The sequence below is a fragment of the Plasmodium vinckei genome (assembly GCF_900681995.1).
Source record: "Plasmodium vinckei vinckei genome assembly, chromosome: PVVCY_10".
NCBI lineage: Eukaryota > Apicomplexa > Aconoidasida > Haemosporida > Plasmodiidae > Plasmodium > Plasmodium vinckei.
The window spans coordinates 1,490,140-1,505,179 of NC_051302.1; the positions used below are offsets into that span (position 1 = coordinate 1,490,140).

At 22.1% G+C, this 15,040-nt stretch overlaps 3 protein-coding genes across 3 annotated transcripts; 2 read left to right on the forward strand and 1 right to left on the reverse strand.

Annotated features, from left to right (window-relative positions):
• Positions 1-590: 590 nt before the first annotated feature.
• PVVCY_1003950 (DNA repair helicase, putative) lies at positions 591-3,800 on the forward strand (the record flags this gene model as incomplete). The annotated part of the gene is made up of 1 exon (XM_008625840.2): positions 591-3,800. One exon carries the CDS (start codon positions 591-593, stop codon positions 3,798-3,800), a length of 3,210 nt encoding a protein of 1,069 aa, XP_008624062.2.
• Positions 3,801-4,251: 451 nt separating this feature from the next.
• On the reverse strand, positions 4,252-5,057 carry PVVCY_1003960 (conserved Plasmodium protein, unknown function; the record flags this gene model as incomplete). Its single annotated transcript, XM_037634479.1, has 4 exons — positions 4,252-4,302; positions 4,436-4,550; positions 4,644-4,809; positions 4,901-5,057. The coding sequence occupies 4 exons, from the start codon at positions 5,055-5,057 to the stop codon at positions 4,252-4,254; spliced, it is 489 nt and encodes a 162-aa protein (XP_037490574.1).
• Positions 5,058-10,845: 5,788 nt separating this feature from the next.
• Positions 10,846-14,616, forward strand: PVVCY_1003970 (transcription factor with AP2 domain(s), putative; the record flags this gene model as incomplete). The annotated part of the gene is made up of 1 exon (XM_008625842.1): positions 10,846-14,616. One exon carries the CDS (start codon positions 10,846-10,848, stop codon positions 14,614-14,616), a length of 3,771 nt encoding a protein of 1,256 aa, XP_008624064.1.
• Between the last annotated feature and the right edge of the window lie 424 nt (positions 14,617-15,040).

Below are 15,040 nucleotides of genomic sequence, written 5' to 3' on the forward strand. Positions count from 1 at the left end.
ATACTTTAATACGCACGTTTAAGTTTTAATTATTTATTCACATTTGTTTGAATATGCAAAGATGAACATACAGTATGTAAACTTTAAATGATTTAAAACAAATGTATACAATGTTCTAGGATAATTTTAAAAATATTTTTAAGGTACTTTTAAAGATAATTTTTAAGGGATTTTTTAAGTAATATCTAGGATAAAAATAAAATAAATTTTAATACACTTTAAACTAAAATTCACGAAATAGCTAATATAAAATCAGATGTGTGTGAAACTTGTATCTAGTCTTTGTTGTGATAAGGCTAGCATAAATACACATATATATATATGTATTTTATGACCATTACACATTTGTAAATAAATAATTATAAATTTAAAAATACGATAAAATACTAAATCGATGAAATAAAAATTAACAGATGTAAAATATTAAAGGAAGGGTAGTAATTAAATAGGCAATTGCCTTTTTCAGATAAAATACAGCACATCTATAAGTATAAGATAATTCTTATTTGTGTAATATATATATGGTTATATGAAACAAGTTCAAAAATAAATGAATATAAAAATATGTGTCAAAGAAGTGAATAAATAAAATGGAGAATAAAATTAATAAGAAGTACAAAATAGTAAAGAATGATGATATAAATCATCGATATACTATTAATGATGTAGAAGTTTGCTTTCCATATGAATTATATGATTGTCAATATAATTATATGCTAAGTGTGTTAAATGCATTAAAAAAAAAAGAAAATGCAATATTAGAATCTCCTACTGGTACAGGTAAAACATTATGTTTACTTTGTGCGAGTATAAGTTATTTGGTGAATGTTTTAGAAAAAAAAGGGCATTTCAATGAAAGCATAAATATACGAGAAAATAAATCAAATGTTTCTTTTGGGTTTAAAGAAAATGATAATGGACCTAAAAAAAGTATAAAAGCGGATTATCCCAAAATAATATATGCATCTAGAACACACAGTCAATTAAAACAAGTAATCAAAGAGTTAAAAAATGTATATTTCATAAAAAATAATGAAAAATACAAATTATTAACAACCATATTAGGTTCAAGAGATCAATTATGTGTTCATAATATTAGCTATAATTACAAAGGTACAATGTTAAATAATATGTGTAAGAGAGTTCGAAAAAGTGGAGAATGTATGTATCATAATGGCTTAAAACATTTATATAAATATAAGCATTTATTTACTACCCCTATGGATGTTGAAACATTAAATGACATAGGGAAAGGAAATAATAGTGTTGGGCAAAATATTCATTTTTGTCCATTTTATGCTACTAGAGAAATTCAAAATGAATGTCATGTTATTCTGTTACCATATAATTATTTATTTGAAGAAAGTACAAGAAGAATATTAAAATTAGACTTAGAAAATTGTATCATTATAATTGACGAAGGACATAATATTGAAAATGTTGCAGAAGAAGCTGTATCATTTAAAATAAGAGATTCAGATTTAAATTTATTTTTAGAAAGTATAAAGGCTACTCTTAGTATATTAGAGAAAGTAAATGATATAGATAAAGAAATCCAAGATAAAATAAATGTTGATGAATTATTTATGCTAAATAGGAGTATTAATAGTTTAATTACATGGTTAGAAAATGAGCGGTTAGAACGTAATGATAGAAAGAAAATTAAAGAAAGACATAAAACATATGAAGGAAATAAAATTTTTGATATATTTGAAAATAATAATATAAATATTAGTAAAAGTAATTTTGAAAATTTTAATAATTTATTATCAAATATGATAGAATTATTAAATAAATATATAAACGATTTTAAATTATCTCAAATAGATGTAAAAAATGTAAATAAATATATAGCTACTATAGATAATGTGAAAAAGGCATTTAGCATATTGTTTAGTGATATAGTTAAAAATTGTATAGAATATTTTCAATTATATATTAATGAAGAAAAAGTATTATATAACGAATCTAATGATCCAAATAAAGTTTATGATCATATGAAAAAATTTACAAAAATTAAAACAAAAATTGCATATGATAATCAAAGTAATTATACTATGAGCAAAACAATATCATTATTATGTTTTTCAGCAACAGCTAGTTTATGTGGTATAATAAAAGAAAAGGTAAATTCTATAATTGTAACATCAGGTACATTATCTCCTGTTGAACCATTTTCAAAACAATTAAGTGGAAGTTATTTTTCATTTCATCATATATTGGAAAATGATCATGTTATTAAATCACATCAATTATTTGTTGGCTGTATGACTCATTATAATAATCAATTATTATTGTCTACTTATGAAAATAGATCTAATGAAAATTATATAAAAGCTTTAGGCAATTGTATATTTGATATAATTGCTTGTATACCTTTTGGTGTCCTAATATTTTTTGCATCTTACAGTTCTATGACTGAAACTGTTGCAACTTGGAAAAAATTAAAAATTTTTGATAAAATAAATTCATATAAAACAATATTTGTTGAACCCAATAAAGCAGCTGATTTAAAAGATATATTATTTCAATATGAAAATATAATAAAAAAAAAAAGAAAAGGTGCTATACTTATGGGAGTATGTAGAGGAAAAATATCAGAAGGAATCGATTTTAAAGATGATTGTTGTAGGGGTGTTATAATTTGTGGATTACCTTATGGTAATGTCTATGATAGTAAAATTATATTTAAAAGAGAATTTTTAGACAATTTTAAACCCGAAATAAGTGAATCAAATACATCTGGTGAAACAAATAATGATAATAATACATCTAAAGGAAATAAATGGTATAATGAAGAAGCTATGAGATCAATTAATCAGTCTATTGGTAGAGTTATTAGGCATAAAGATGACTATGGAGCAATATTTTTTCTTGATTCTCGATTTTCGAATAATCAAAGAATTAAAGAAATTTCTAAATGGGTTAGGGCCCATTTTCGGGTATATCGAGATATTGATCAAATACAAAATGATATTGAAAAATTTTTTGAACTTTTTAAAGGTATAAACAGTTTGAAAACGGAACAAGCAAGCATTAATGATTCTCAAAGATCTGTTGAAAAACAAAATGGAGGTTATGGAATGAATGACAGTTTTAACAGCATGGGTGGAAGTGAAGAAAGTAGTATTATGAAGCAAATTGGAAAAAATTTTCAAGATTGTTATATACAAAATAATAAACAAACCAAACACGGGATTTCAGAAAATAAATTCGTTTTTAACCCCACAAAAAAAATTAAAAATCAACCTAAAATACTTAGTATGATACAAAATATAACAAAAGGAAAACAAGCACAAAATAATATATATGTAGACAGTACAAATGATGAAAAGCAAATTTTTAAAAAAAAAGACAATGAAGAAAGTAATGCTAAGTTGGATGATGCAAAGTCATTGATATCAGCTTTTAGAGGAATATTTTCGAAAGAAATATATACTAAATTTTTTGAATCAATAAAAGAAACAAAAAAAAAAAATGATGATAATAAATATGAATTACTAATAAGTACCATTTTCGATCTAATTATCGAAAATTGTGAAGCAGAAAAAAATGAAACTTCCAGCGATGATACAATTATAAAAAATGCGCCATTCAATTTTCACCTTGTTATGTCAGAAAAAAAAATAATAAATATCTGGGAACTTGTTATTAAACTTATTAATAATTTTTTCCCTCCAGAACAAACAGAAAAATGTTTTTTCATTATTAGGAAGAAGTTTAGAGAAAAGACAAACCATTTTCAGGAGTTGGAAAAATATGTATATAACTACAGGCTCAAAAGAATTGAACGGATATAATACCTTGGTTAGTTAGAAGACTTAATAGATTATCGGATTTGTTTCGAGTCATATCTATGCATATGTCTTTCTTTTTTTATTAACATTTTTTTAAACATTATTGAAATTATATTTAAAAATTTTTTTTACAGTTTCTGTAACACATACTTTTTTTATGTCAATTAAATGCATGTATAAAACATGCACTAAAATGAAATAGTGAGTAATTCACTGAATAAACAAAAATAATCAATATAATTTAGGATTACCCCACTTAAAATAAGCAAATTTATGAATATGTTTGTAATATAAAGCATACAAATATATTGCATATTATGGAAAGTTGATATAGATTATTATTTTTTATAAAAAAAATTAATATTTAATCGTTTTTAAAAAAATTTTGAATCTTTATAAAAGTTTTAGTAAATAGAGTGAATGCACTAATCTAATGGATAACTATGGGCGGTCATTATATTATTTCATTCATCAAAGTTATTTCACATTTGCTATCTTTATGTGTCTGTAAAATAGAAGGAGGAAATAATACACAAATGTATATATGGATATGTAGATATGCTACATAACGAATACATTTTGTAAAAGCCTCTACAATATTACTACACTTTTTTATCTGCCACATTTTATATGATTACCTTTTTCCTTTTTCTCAATTTGTTAATGAGTATTTTTAACATTGATATTATTGAAGCGATTAAAATACAAAAAATAAATACCAAAAAAAAGGAAAAAATAAATATTCTGAAAAAGCTAAGAAAAAAAAAAATTAAAAGAGTATGTCTAATTGTTTTAACATTTTTGTGTTGAAAATAAAGTAATCTACATATGTGTTTGTTGCATTACCCATAGTATTGATATAGTGAATTTGCATATTCATGATACGAATTTTGATTTGCATTATGCCCTTCAATGAGATGATCTTTATCTTGGTTGTTATTTTGAAATGTAAATTTTAAATCATCATTTGAAATATTTTCTACTAAGCTATTATTTATGATCCGTATTAATTCTGTAAAAATATATTAAGATAAAAAATATTAGTATAAAAATGAAAAAAGACAATTTAAATGAATTATTGCATTTGGTTTCAACAATTTTACCTTCTCTTTTATTTTCATATTTTTGAGCAAATTTTCGTTTATTTTCTTCTAGTCCTATATTATGAGAGTCTATATCAGTATCTACTCCGTTGTCGATATTTTGGAATAAGTAGTCCTTTGTCACTTTATGCGGTTTTATTACCTTTTTATTAGCCATATAATATTTTTATATTATTTAATTTTATTAAAATGCCCCTTTATCATTGTGCATATATTAGTATCCATTAAAAGTTTATCTACCCCTATCTCTACATATACCTATATATTTATTATATGCATAAGAAATATATCTGAGTAATATTTACACATACATTATAAAAATGATGTGCTTAAAAATAAATAAAATTAAAAAAACTTGATTGGAATAATTGCATTCGAAATAATTATATTATACATGTACATTTTTTATAGTTTTCTCCATGTCTTATGTAGTTATTAAAAGAGGAAACAATAGGTAATAAAAAAAACAATTTAAATTTAGTTAATTAAATTTTGAAAATTAAAAAACTTTAAGCTACATAATAAAAGGCCATTTATTTATAAACTTCGAAATTCAAAATAAAATTATAAAAAAGTTCTTAAATAATAAATCTTGTAAGTTAATGAAAAATAAAAAACGCAAATATATATAATAAAAGGTTGCATGTAAAAAAAGCCGAAATTTTTTGCAATTAAAAAAAAGCCGAAAATTTTTGCAATTAAAAAAAAGCCGAAAATTTTTACGATTAAAAAAAAGCCGAAAATTTTTACGATTAAAAAAAAGCCGAAAATTTTTACGGTTAAAAAAAAGTAATAGATAAGTTCTGTTGTCTTTTTTGAGCTTAATGTTTATACACATTAAAATGTTAAATATTTCGTTTTTATGGGGTGTTTATTTTGTCTCTTAAAATGGATTTAATTTTTTTTATGTGAAATAGGGCATGTCTTTTATTATAATGAAGAATGAAAAATAAAAAATAAAATGTATAATTTATAAATTAGAATAAAAAATGGATATTATGCATGATTGTTTTTTAAGTACCTTTTATTTTTTTTTTCCAAAATTGACACTCTTTTGGGAACTTATAATATGTTAACCTTTTTTTGTGTTATGTAAAAAAATCAACAATGTGAATTTAGCTTAATAAATTAAAATATTTTTGAAAATAATAATATTATGAAGGAGGTTGATCATATGAGATAATATCATACTATACCATTTCTCTTAAAAAACAAATTGGCAAATTACAATTTTTATTAATTTTAATATTTATGTATAAAAAAATATAGACAATATTATATATGTCTTATAATAATTAAGAATAAAAACGGAAATATATAGCCCTTATAAATCACATAAATATGTATACCTTCATATATGATTTTAAGGAATATATAATTATTTAAAATTATCTCATAAAGCTACTGGAAAAAGCAATAAAAAAAATACTGATATATTTTAAGAATTTGAAAAAATATATTATATCATTAAAAGCTATGTACAATCTGTTTTATAGTAATATACTATTTATAAGAAAATATGAATATATTTTTTGATCTATATCTCATTTTGTAACTTTTTTTTATTTTTTCCTTTTTTTAATCAACCTATTGCAATAATGTAATTAAAAATTTACGTTTATATTTTTAGAAAAAAAAAACTTTTGCTTTGTGATGGTATTTTTTGTAATTCCATATTGGGAAAAGTATAATATTTAAAAAGAATATATTTTTTTAGAACATAAATTATGAAAATACAAAACCAAGAAACATTTATTATTTTTTAACAGTATTGTATAATTATGTATGTATTATTATGTGAATAGAAAGAGGTATGATTTGGATTAAGGCAACATGTAATGTAAGGAAGTATATATATATATATATAGATTAGGATGTAAAGAACATATATATGTATTGGCTAATTTATTACACATCAGTGGAATACATATAGAAATGCCCACGCAATTATTTGTGTATGTACGCATGTGTGCAGGTAAACAGGAATTTCTTTTTTTTTTTTATAAACATAGACGAGTGAAACGTATAACTTAACATTGTCTATAAGCATTTGAGTATAAATGTACATAAAAAAAAGGAGAGTTTTTTTTTTAAATGAAAAATTAATCATTTATGGACGTCAATAATTTTTATATAATATTTATTTAATCTTGCATTCCGCATACGCACTTAAAATTTCAAAGAATTTTGCTTTTATTTTTTAAATAAATCTGTGCATTTTATTTGGGAATATATATATATTTTTGAATTGTGTAAAATTTGGGTACTGGAAATAATGTTCTTATGCATATATTATATGCAATACATGCTCACGTAGCTTTTTATTTCCATTTTTTTTTAAATCAATGCACAAGTAAAAAGTATTTCACTTTTAATCAAGTTTAATTAACATATATGTAATTTATTTATTTGAAATTTAAATGTATTTCGTATTTTGAGGAAGTAATGTTATTTTATTTTTTTTCTACATAAAAATACATATTGATATAAAGGGCGTGATGATGATGATACAATTACAAGTGGTAAATATATATATCAAGAAAATTATGTTTTATATATTTTAGTGAGCAAAAATATAGAAAATAATAGTGAATTATCTTAAAGTTGTAACAATATATATGCCTTATATATACTTTTTTGCATAATCTTTCTAAAAGAAACCGCTTTGCTTTTTTTTTCAAGCTACAAATAAAATAATATAAAAAAGATATAATATAATAATAGGCATAATTTATGATGAGGGTATTATTTTATTGTATTTTTTTATAATATATTTGATAGTGTATATATAATCATTATTTTTCTTATATCCTAGTGTTATTTTTGGAATACTTTTGTTATTATTTTTTTTTTTTTTCGTGCATTTTTATTTCGTTTCATAAAAATACACTTATATATATAGCATACATAAGCTTGCAAATCTTACATTAAATTTTTTTTTTATTGTATTTCGTATTCTTGCTTGGTTTTTTTTTTTTTGCTTTCCTTTTTTTCTTTTTGTTTGTTTTTAAGCATACGTAGAGAAAAAAAATATTTACAAATTATTTTCCAGATTTTTTATAGATTACTAAATAGTATAAATATACACACACACAAATATGTATTATAAATATTATATAATTAAACAGTGAATTAATAATATACATAAATTTAGTGATATTTAATATGTTTATTTTCCTTTTTTGGTGTGCTACTTTATTTTATTCCTTATAATATATTTTCTTTTTTCTTTTACCGCATTTTCTACTCTCAATAAATGTACATAACATACATATGCCCATATACATATTTGCATATACACAATAATACGCGTATAATAATTCATTGAAGTTTCTATTTTAAAGGAATGATAAGATACTTAAATAATTCAAATAAGTATAGAGAGTGATAGAGCCCAGTTTTTCACTACATTACATGTATTCATATGCATATACATCATATATATATACATATATTATATATATATAGAGATAGATAGATTATATACTTACTTTTCAGCCGATTTATTATATATGTGGCAAAATCAACTATAGTTCCATATTAAGTTGCATCATCATAATATAAAATATAAATGAGCATATATATGCGTACTTGTGATATATAGTTGATTTTCCCTTATAAGTTTGATGCAGGATAATTATATTTTAATATATTTGACTGCATGGTTTTGTTTCCATCTAAGTATTAATGGAAATAGATAATAAAATATATACATGTATATTTGTGGTTGCAGCTAAATAATTAAAAAGAATTAAAAAAAATTGAATATTTCAAAAGAGTACATATTTACATTTATCTATCTATGCATGTAGATTTGAAGTCATAAAAAATAGGATATATATATATTTCCTTTTGTTTTTGTTTATTTGTTTGTTTTTATTTTTTTATATATTCGACGATTTATATTGATAGATAATATAATAACAATAAAAGCAGTGGTTTTTATTATAAATATATAATATTATTTTAATCCATTTTTTTTTAATATGCAAACGGTTCATAAAATATTTCCATAAGCTATAACATAGAAAATATAATAGCACTGTTGTATAAGAATATATATATTTGCAAATAAATATATATTGATATAATTAGTATCATTACATAAAATAAGATATAATATAAATGTATATTATGATATATATTATTTAAATATAAAATTTTCCAATTTTTTTGAGAACTATGTTTTTTATATAATTTGATATCATAAGTTTTAACCGATAGTTGTACTACATATATATAAGTAACCATTATATATTATATATATATATTATTGCACATACTATAAAAAATATATATATATATATTATGCATATAAATTATTATAATTTTCCTTTTTTTTATACCCCTTTCTTTTGTGTTATAGCCATTTTAAATAGTTTTAATATTATAACCCATCTTGAAAATTTTGGTTTATATATATTATTTAAATTATATATTTTTTCCTAAACCATCTTTAAATTAATATAAAATAATTAATTCTTAAATTATTATATTTCTATTTAAATTATATCAAATATTATAAAGTTCAAGACTGACAACTACATATTTAAGTGGTAGATATATTATATATATATGATGATATGTAATTAAAAATAATATGACTATGTGCATACCAATATGATTGTATGTAGTTGTATTATCCATTTTTCTATTTATTATATGCGATTTTCCTAAATTAAATTGCAATACTTATTTACCATATTTATAATATAACTTTATTTAACCATTGGTTATGAAATATAGTTATCTTTCAAATTGTTTTAATATATATATATATATATATATAACATAAATAATTCGTTTTTGTATCTGTACGAATATTTTTTTGTACATCTATATATACTTATTTCTTTTCTTTCTATATATGTTATATACATATGCTTTAAATAATTTATATATTGTTTTGTAAATGTATACTTGTTTGTTTCTACAAGTTTAGTAGGTAAAATGCATGCATAGCGATATTAACAAGAAAAAAAAACTGGAACCATATATATATTATTTATATTTTTGATAATAAATAATTTGCTTATATTTTTATCTGGTTATTTTGGTTACATACTTATCCAGGATGAATGTTTTAATTCCCTGGGCCTACTTATGTACTATGCCATATATGTTTATGTAAAAAAATTATGCATATATGTATATATATATATATATACATACGTTTGAATTTTATGTAATATTTTTTTCGAATAGTTCATATTAAAAAGGTAGAAAAATGAACATATAAGAGAAAAAAAATTATATATTGGTAGCAGATTATATATACATAAAATTTTTATTGTATATGACATTGGCAATTAAATAGTGATTGCGAGTTTATTATATGAATGCATGTTTGCCTTATTATATGTGCATATATGTCAATGCTTGTATTATTATATGTATTAATATTAGGTTTCCTCGTGATAAATAAATATATATATACATATACAATTTCAAAGAGCAATATTATATGAATAAATATATAAAATAATTGCATTGAAGAATATATGAAAACCAGAGAGGACGTGACCTTGTCACATTTGGCATGTTGTATATGTATAATTATACTAGCTTGATGTAAATATTTTATTATGTACTTATTATTTTATGCTATGCATTATTAGATCTAATTAAAGATGTGCTATATATATGTGTGTTTGCATTATTTTTAAAATACCAACACCATTATTTTTGGTATGCAATTTTTTTTTGTTTTTTTTTTCTTGATCCTATTAGTAGTCGTCCTTTGACGCTACTAATTTATATACATTTATTTTTCATTTCCTATAAGCATATATAGAATAGATATATGCATAATTAAGGAATGATATTTATTATGTTCTAAAAAAGAATTCGTATATATTAAAGAATATATACTTTCTTTTTTTTCGTTTTTTTGAAATTCATAAAAAAAGAAAAAATAAACTTTAAAAATGTAATGCAGGAACACCATGATAAATACATCAGGTAGATTCAAAAATTTATGTTTGAATATAATTAGTAATATAAAAAATAATCCAACAGAGGACGCAAATAAAACATCTGAACATGATGAAAATATTAATACATCAACTAATGAAACTAGTGATCAAAAAGATGACATAAAAAATGATATATTAAAACAAGATCAGGATAATAAAAGTGATAAAGAATTAGAACAAAATGATGAACTACCCCAAGATTTAGATAGCCAATTAAACTTTACACAACATGCTACTAGTGAAACAAATCTAGACAATTATACAAATAAAAATGATACAGACACGAAAGTGGATCTAAGTCAGATTAATAATCATAACTTCCTTCATAGTGAAAATAAAATAAATGAAAAATACGAAGAACATATAAAAAGCCCTGATAATATAGAAAAAAATAATAATACATATAATGAAACAAATTATATTTTAGAAAATGATTCTAAAGAATTATATCAAGAATCTCTAAAAAGAAATAATGAATATTTCAATACTACAATGAAGGAAGAATGTAACAATATAACTACCGATTTAAACTCCCAATTTAATGATGGCATAAATGATAGTTCAAAAAAATTTGAAGAAAATAATAATAAAGCAATATCTTATTATAATACTACATCAGATTTAAGTACATGCAATAATGAAAAAAATATAAAAAATGATTATGAAGAAAAACTTGGGGATTCATGTCGATTTTTTATTTATACATCAAATCCATATAATCATGATATTCGAATGATAAAAGAAAATTGTTTAACTATATATCAACTATTATTTACTGAGAAAACAAAATGGTGTTCTATTTATATATGTACAGATAATGGACCCATGTCAAATTTTAATTATCATTTATATAAAATATTATGTAGTAAAGATGATATATATATGTACTTTTTTTTGTTAAAAAAATTTATATTTTCTTGTTATATATATTTTAATTTAATTAGTATTAAAATATTTTCCTCCTTATCAATTTTTTCGTATAAAAATAAAAGTTCAAGTCGTTCTACAGATTCTCAAAATTATCTGAGTTTCAATAGTTTTCCAGAAATCCCAAATTCTGAACAACCCTCAAATAAGACAAGTGATAATATAAGTTTAAGAAAAGGGGAAGATGAGAAAAAAAAAAGAAAACAAAAAAATGATACATCAAATAATTTAGAAAATAAAAAACAAAAATTAAATAATGGCACAAATGATGAACATATAAAATGTTTTAGTAAAAATTTAGAAAATGTTCATAATAAAGAATATGATTCTTTTTTGTCAAGCTATAAAAATAATAATGATTTAGATAATACTGAAAATGAATATAAAAATATGTTTTCGTTTAACAATGGCTTAGATTATAATAATAATTTAAATAATTTATTAAATCCTGATAATATACAAAATAATAATTATTTATATAATGGATTTTGTAAAAATGAAGAATCTCAATTTTTCAATTTTTTATATAATCCATATAAACATATATATGAAAATAAATCTAACACATGTTCAACTTATTTTAATTTTTTTGATAAAGATAAAACAGATATTAAAAAAAAGCTACAGTTATTTATTAATACACATTCACCTACTATGATAAATATAACAAAAAAATGGAATTCATTTTATTTAAATAAAAATAAAATAACATCATTTGTGGAAAAATATAAAGATACTAATTTTTTTCCTTGTGATAATTTTAAAAAAGAAATAACAGAAAAATTTATAAATAGTTTTGTCGAAACATTTTGTTTAATGATTACTAAAAATGACGATAAAGAACATACTGAAGAAAATTATGTTACTCCAACTGAAACTAATAATGAAAATGTACAAAGCCAAGACCAGTTTAATGCTGGAAGCGATGAAAATTCAAACAAAGAATTGATAGCAAATAAAAATGACTCCAATTCGAGCAGTAATATTGAAAGCCCCCAAGTTGATAACACAGCCAATGCCGAAGGTGGCGAAGATGGAAAAAATGCCGAGAATGGCAAAACTGAAACAGAAGAAGAGTTGTTAGCAGAAAAGGATGACAATAAGGAGGTGAGTTGCCGAAATAGTGACGATTGTCGAGGTACTGATTCAATATGTCCAGAAAATGGATCAAAACAATGGGATATACTTGATAGCAGTAAAAATTTTGATAGTAGTTGTGCAATTAGTACAAACTACGTTGAAAGTAATGGACTTATGGATAGTAACAACCATATTTTAGGAACCGATAAAAATGATGAGGATATGAATACAAAGGCTTTTGAAATATCAGGAGAAAGTAATGAAAGTTGTAATAAAAATGATATAAAAAAAGAAGAATATAATTTATCTGAAGAAAATGATGAAAAAGAAATAAAGAAAGAAAAATATGTTTTGAAGGAAGATAAAAATAATCCTAAATTAGATGATCATTTAAAAACAAATCAAAGTTTACCAAATAATATAATAATAAATAATTTAAATATATTAATGATAGATTTAAATGAATTATATTATTATCTTGAAAATAAAAAAGGGAAATTGATAAAACCCGGATGGGATAATAATGGTGGTTTAGAAAATATTGAGTATTCCACCAATTTCGATAAAAATAAGTATAACGGTATAAATAATAATAATGAAAATGAACTAGTTTTAAATAGTGATATTTTAGGAAATCCAAAATCCAATTCTCTATTTTTTGATGGAGAAAAAAATGAAGATGATGATGAAAATGAAACAAGAGTAATAGATGATGTGTATTATTTAGATTCAAATAAAAATGAGGATGAACATTATAATTTAGAAGTGTCATCTGTTGATTTAACAAAATGTTGTTCTGTATGTTCAGGAGCACAATATGATAACTTTGAAACGAGTAGTAATCATTGTAATGATGATAATAATAAAATTGAAGTATTTATAAAAGAAAGTGATTTTTTTTGTAATTGCAACAATATTGTAAGTACTTCACAAAATTTTAATCCAAATTATAAATTATGTTTTAATAATGATGTTAAATCAGAAGAATATTATATGCTAAAAAAAAATGATATTGAGCAAATGAATAGAATGCTTGGTGAAATATTATATATGAACAATTCAGAAACCGAAGGAATGAGATCTAGAAATGAAATGGATGGAACGGATATGGGAGGTTACGGAGGGGATGCTAAAAGAGGGGGAAAATATTACATAAAAACTAATAAAGGTATAGGTAAAGATAAAAATAAAATATGGTCTGAAAATAATTATGATGATACATATAATAATAAAGATGGTGATCATAATAAACCAACATTAACAAGTAGAGAATTGCGAAATTTAAGACGAAACAAATTATTAAATAATAAAGAAATGGAACAAAAAAATAAATCAGCAAAACAAAATTATGGATCAAATTATGATATAAAATCTTCAAGAGTTAAAAAATTAGAAAAATTTACAAGTCTAGATCAAGAAGAATTAAGAGAAGTTTTTGGACCTACTGGAGTATCAGGAGTTTATTTTGAAAAAAGCCGAAGTAGTTGGACTGCTCAATATAAAGTCAGTGGTGGAAAAAGAAGAGCAAAAAGATTTCTAGTTACAAAAAATATGACATATGAAGAAATCGAAAATGTTAAACAACAATGTATAGCATATAGAAAACAAATGGAAAAAGAATATTCCAAAGAATTTCTAAATGAAGAAAAAAAAAAATTAGCTAATAATAATATTAATCCCTCTGGAAAAAAATCGAAAAAAAAAAGAAAAATAAAAAATTTTTATGATTGTTAAATGGGTTAATAAGTAAGAAGCAGCGATGTATACAGCACACCCCATACATCGTTGGATAGGTATTTTGTGTTTGAGCATAGAGAGGCTTCATTTATCTTTTTTTTTTTAATTAAATAAATTATTCATACCATGATTGTACAATTGATAATAATTAGAAAAACGTGAGGAGCATATATTGCTATATATACGCATATTCTGCCTATATCTAGATATACTACATATCCTATTAGAACCGTATGATAGAGAATTTGTAGTTGCTTGTTAATAAAATTAAGAATCTATATACTGTATAAAGGCCATATAAATATGTATAGATGCAAATAATTGCAATAGGTTGATGTACCTCATATATGCCCTCACATAAGTAATGGGTTATGTCAAGTTGTGATGATCTAATATATAAAGAGTGAATAATCGTATGGAT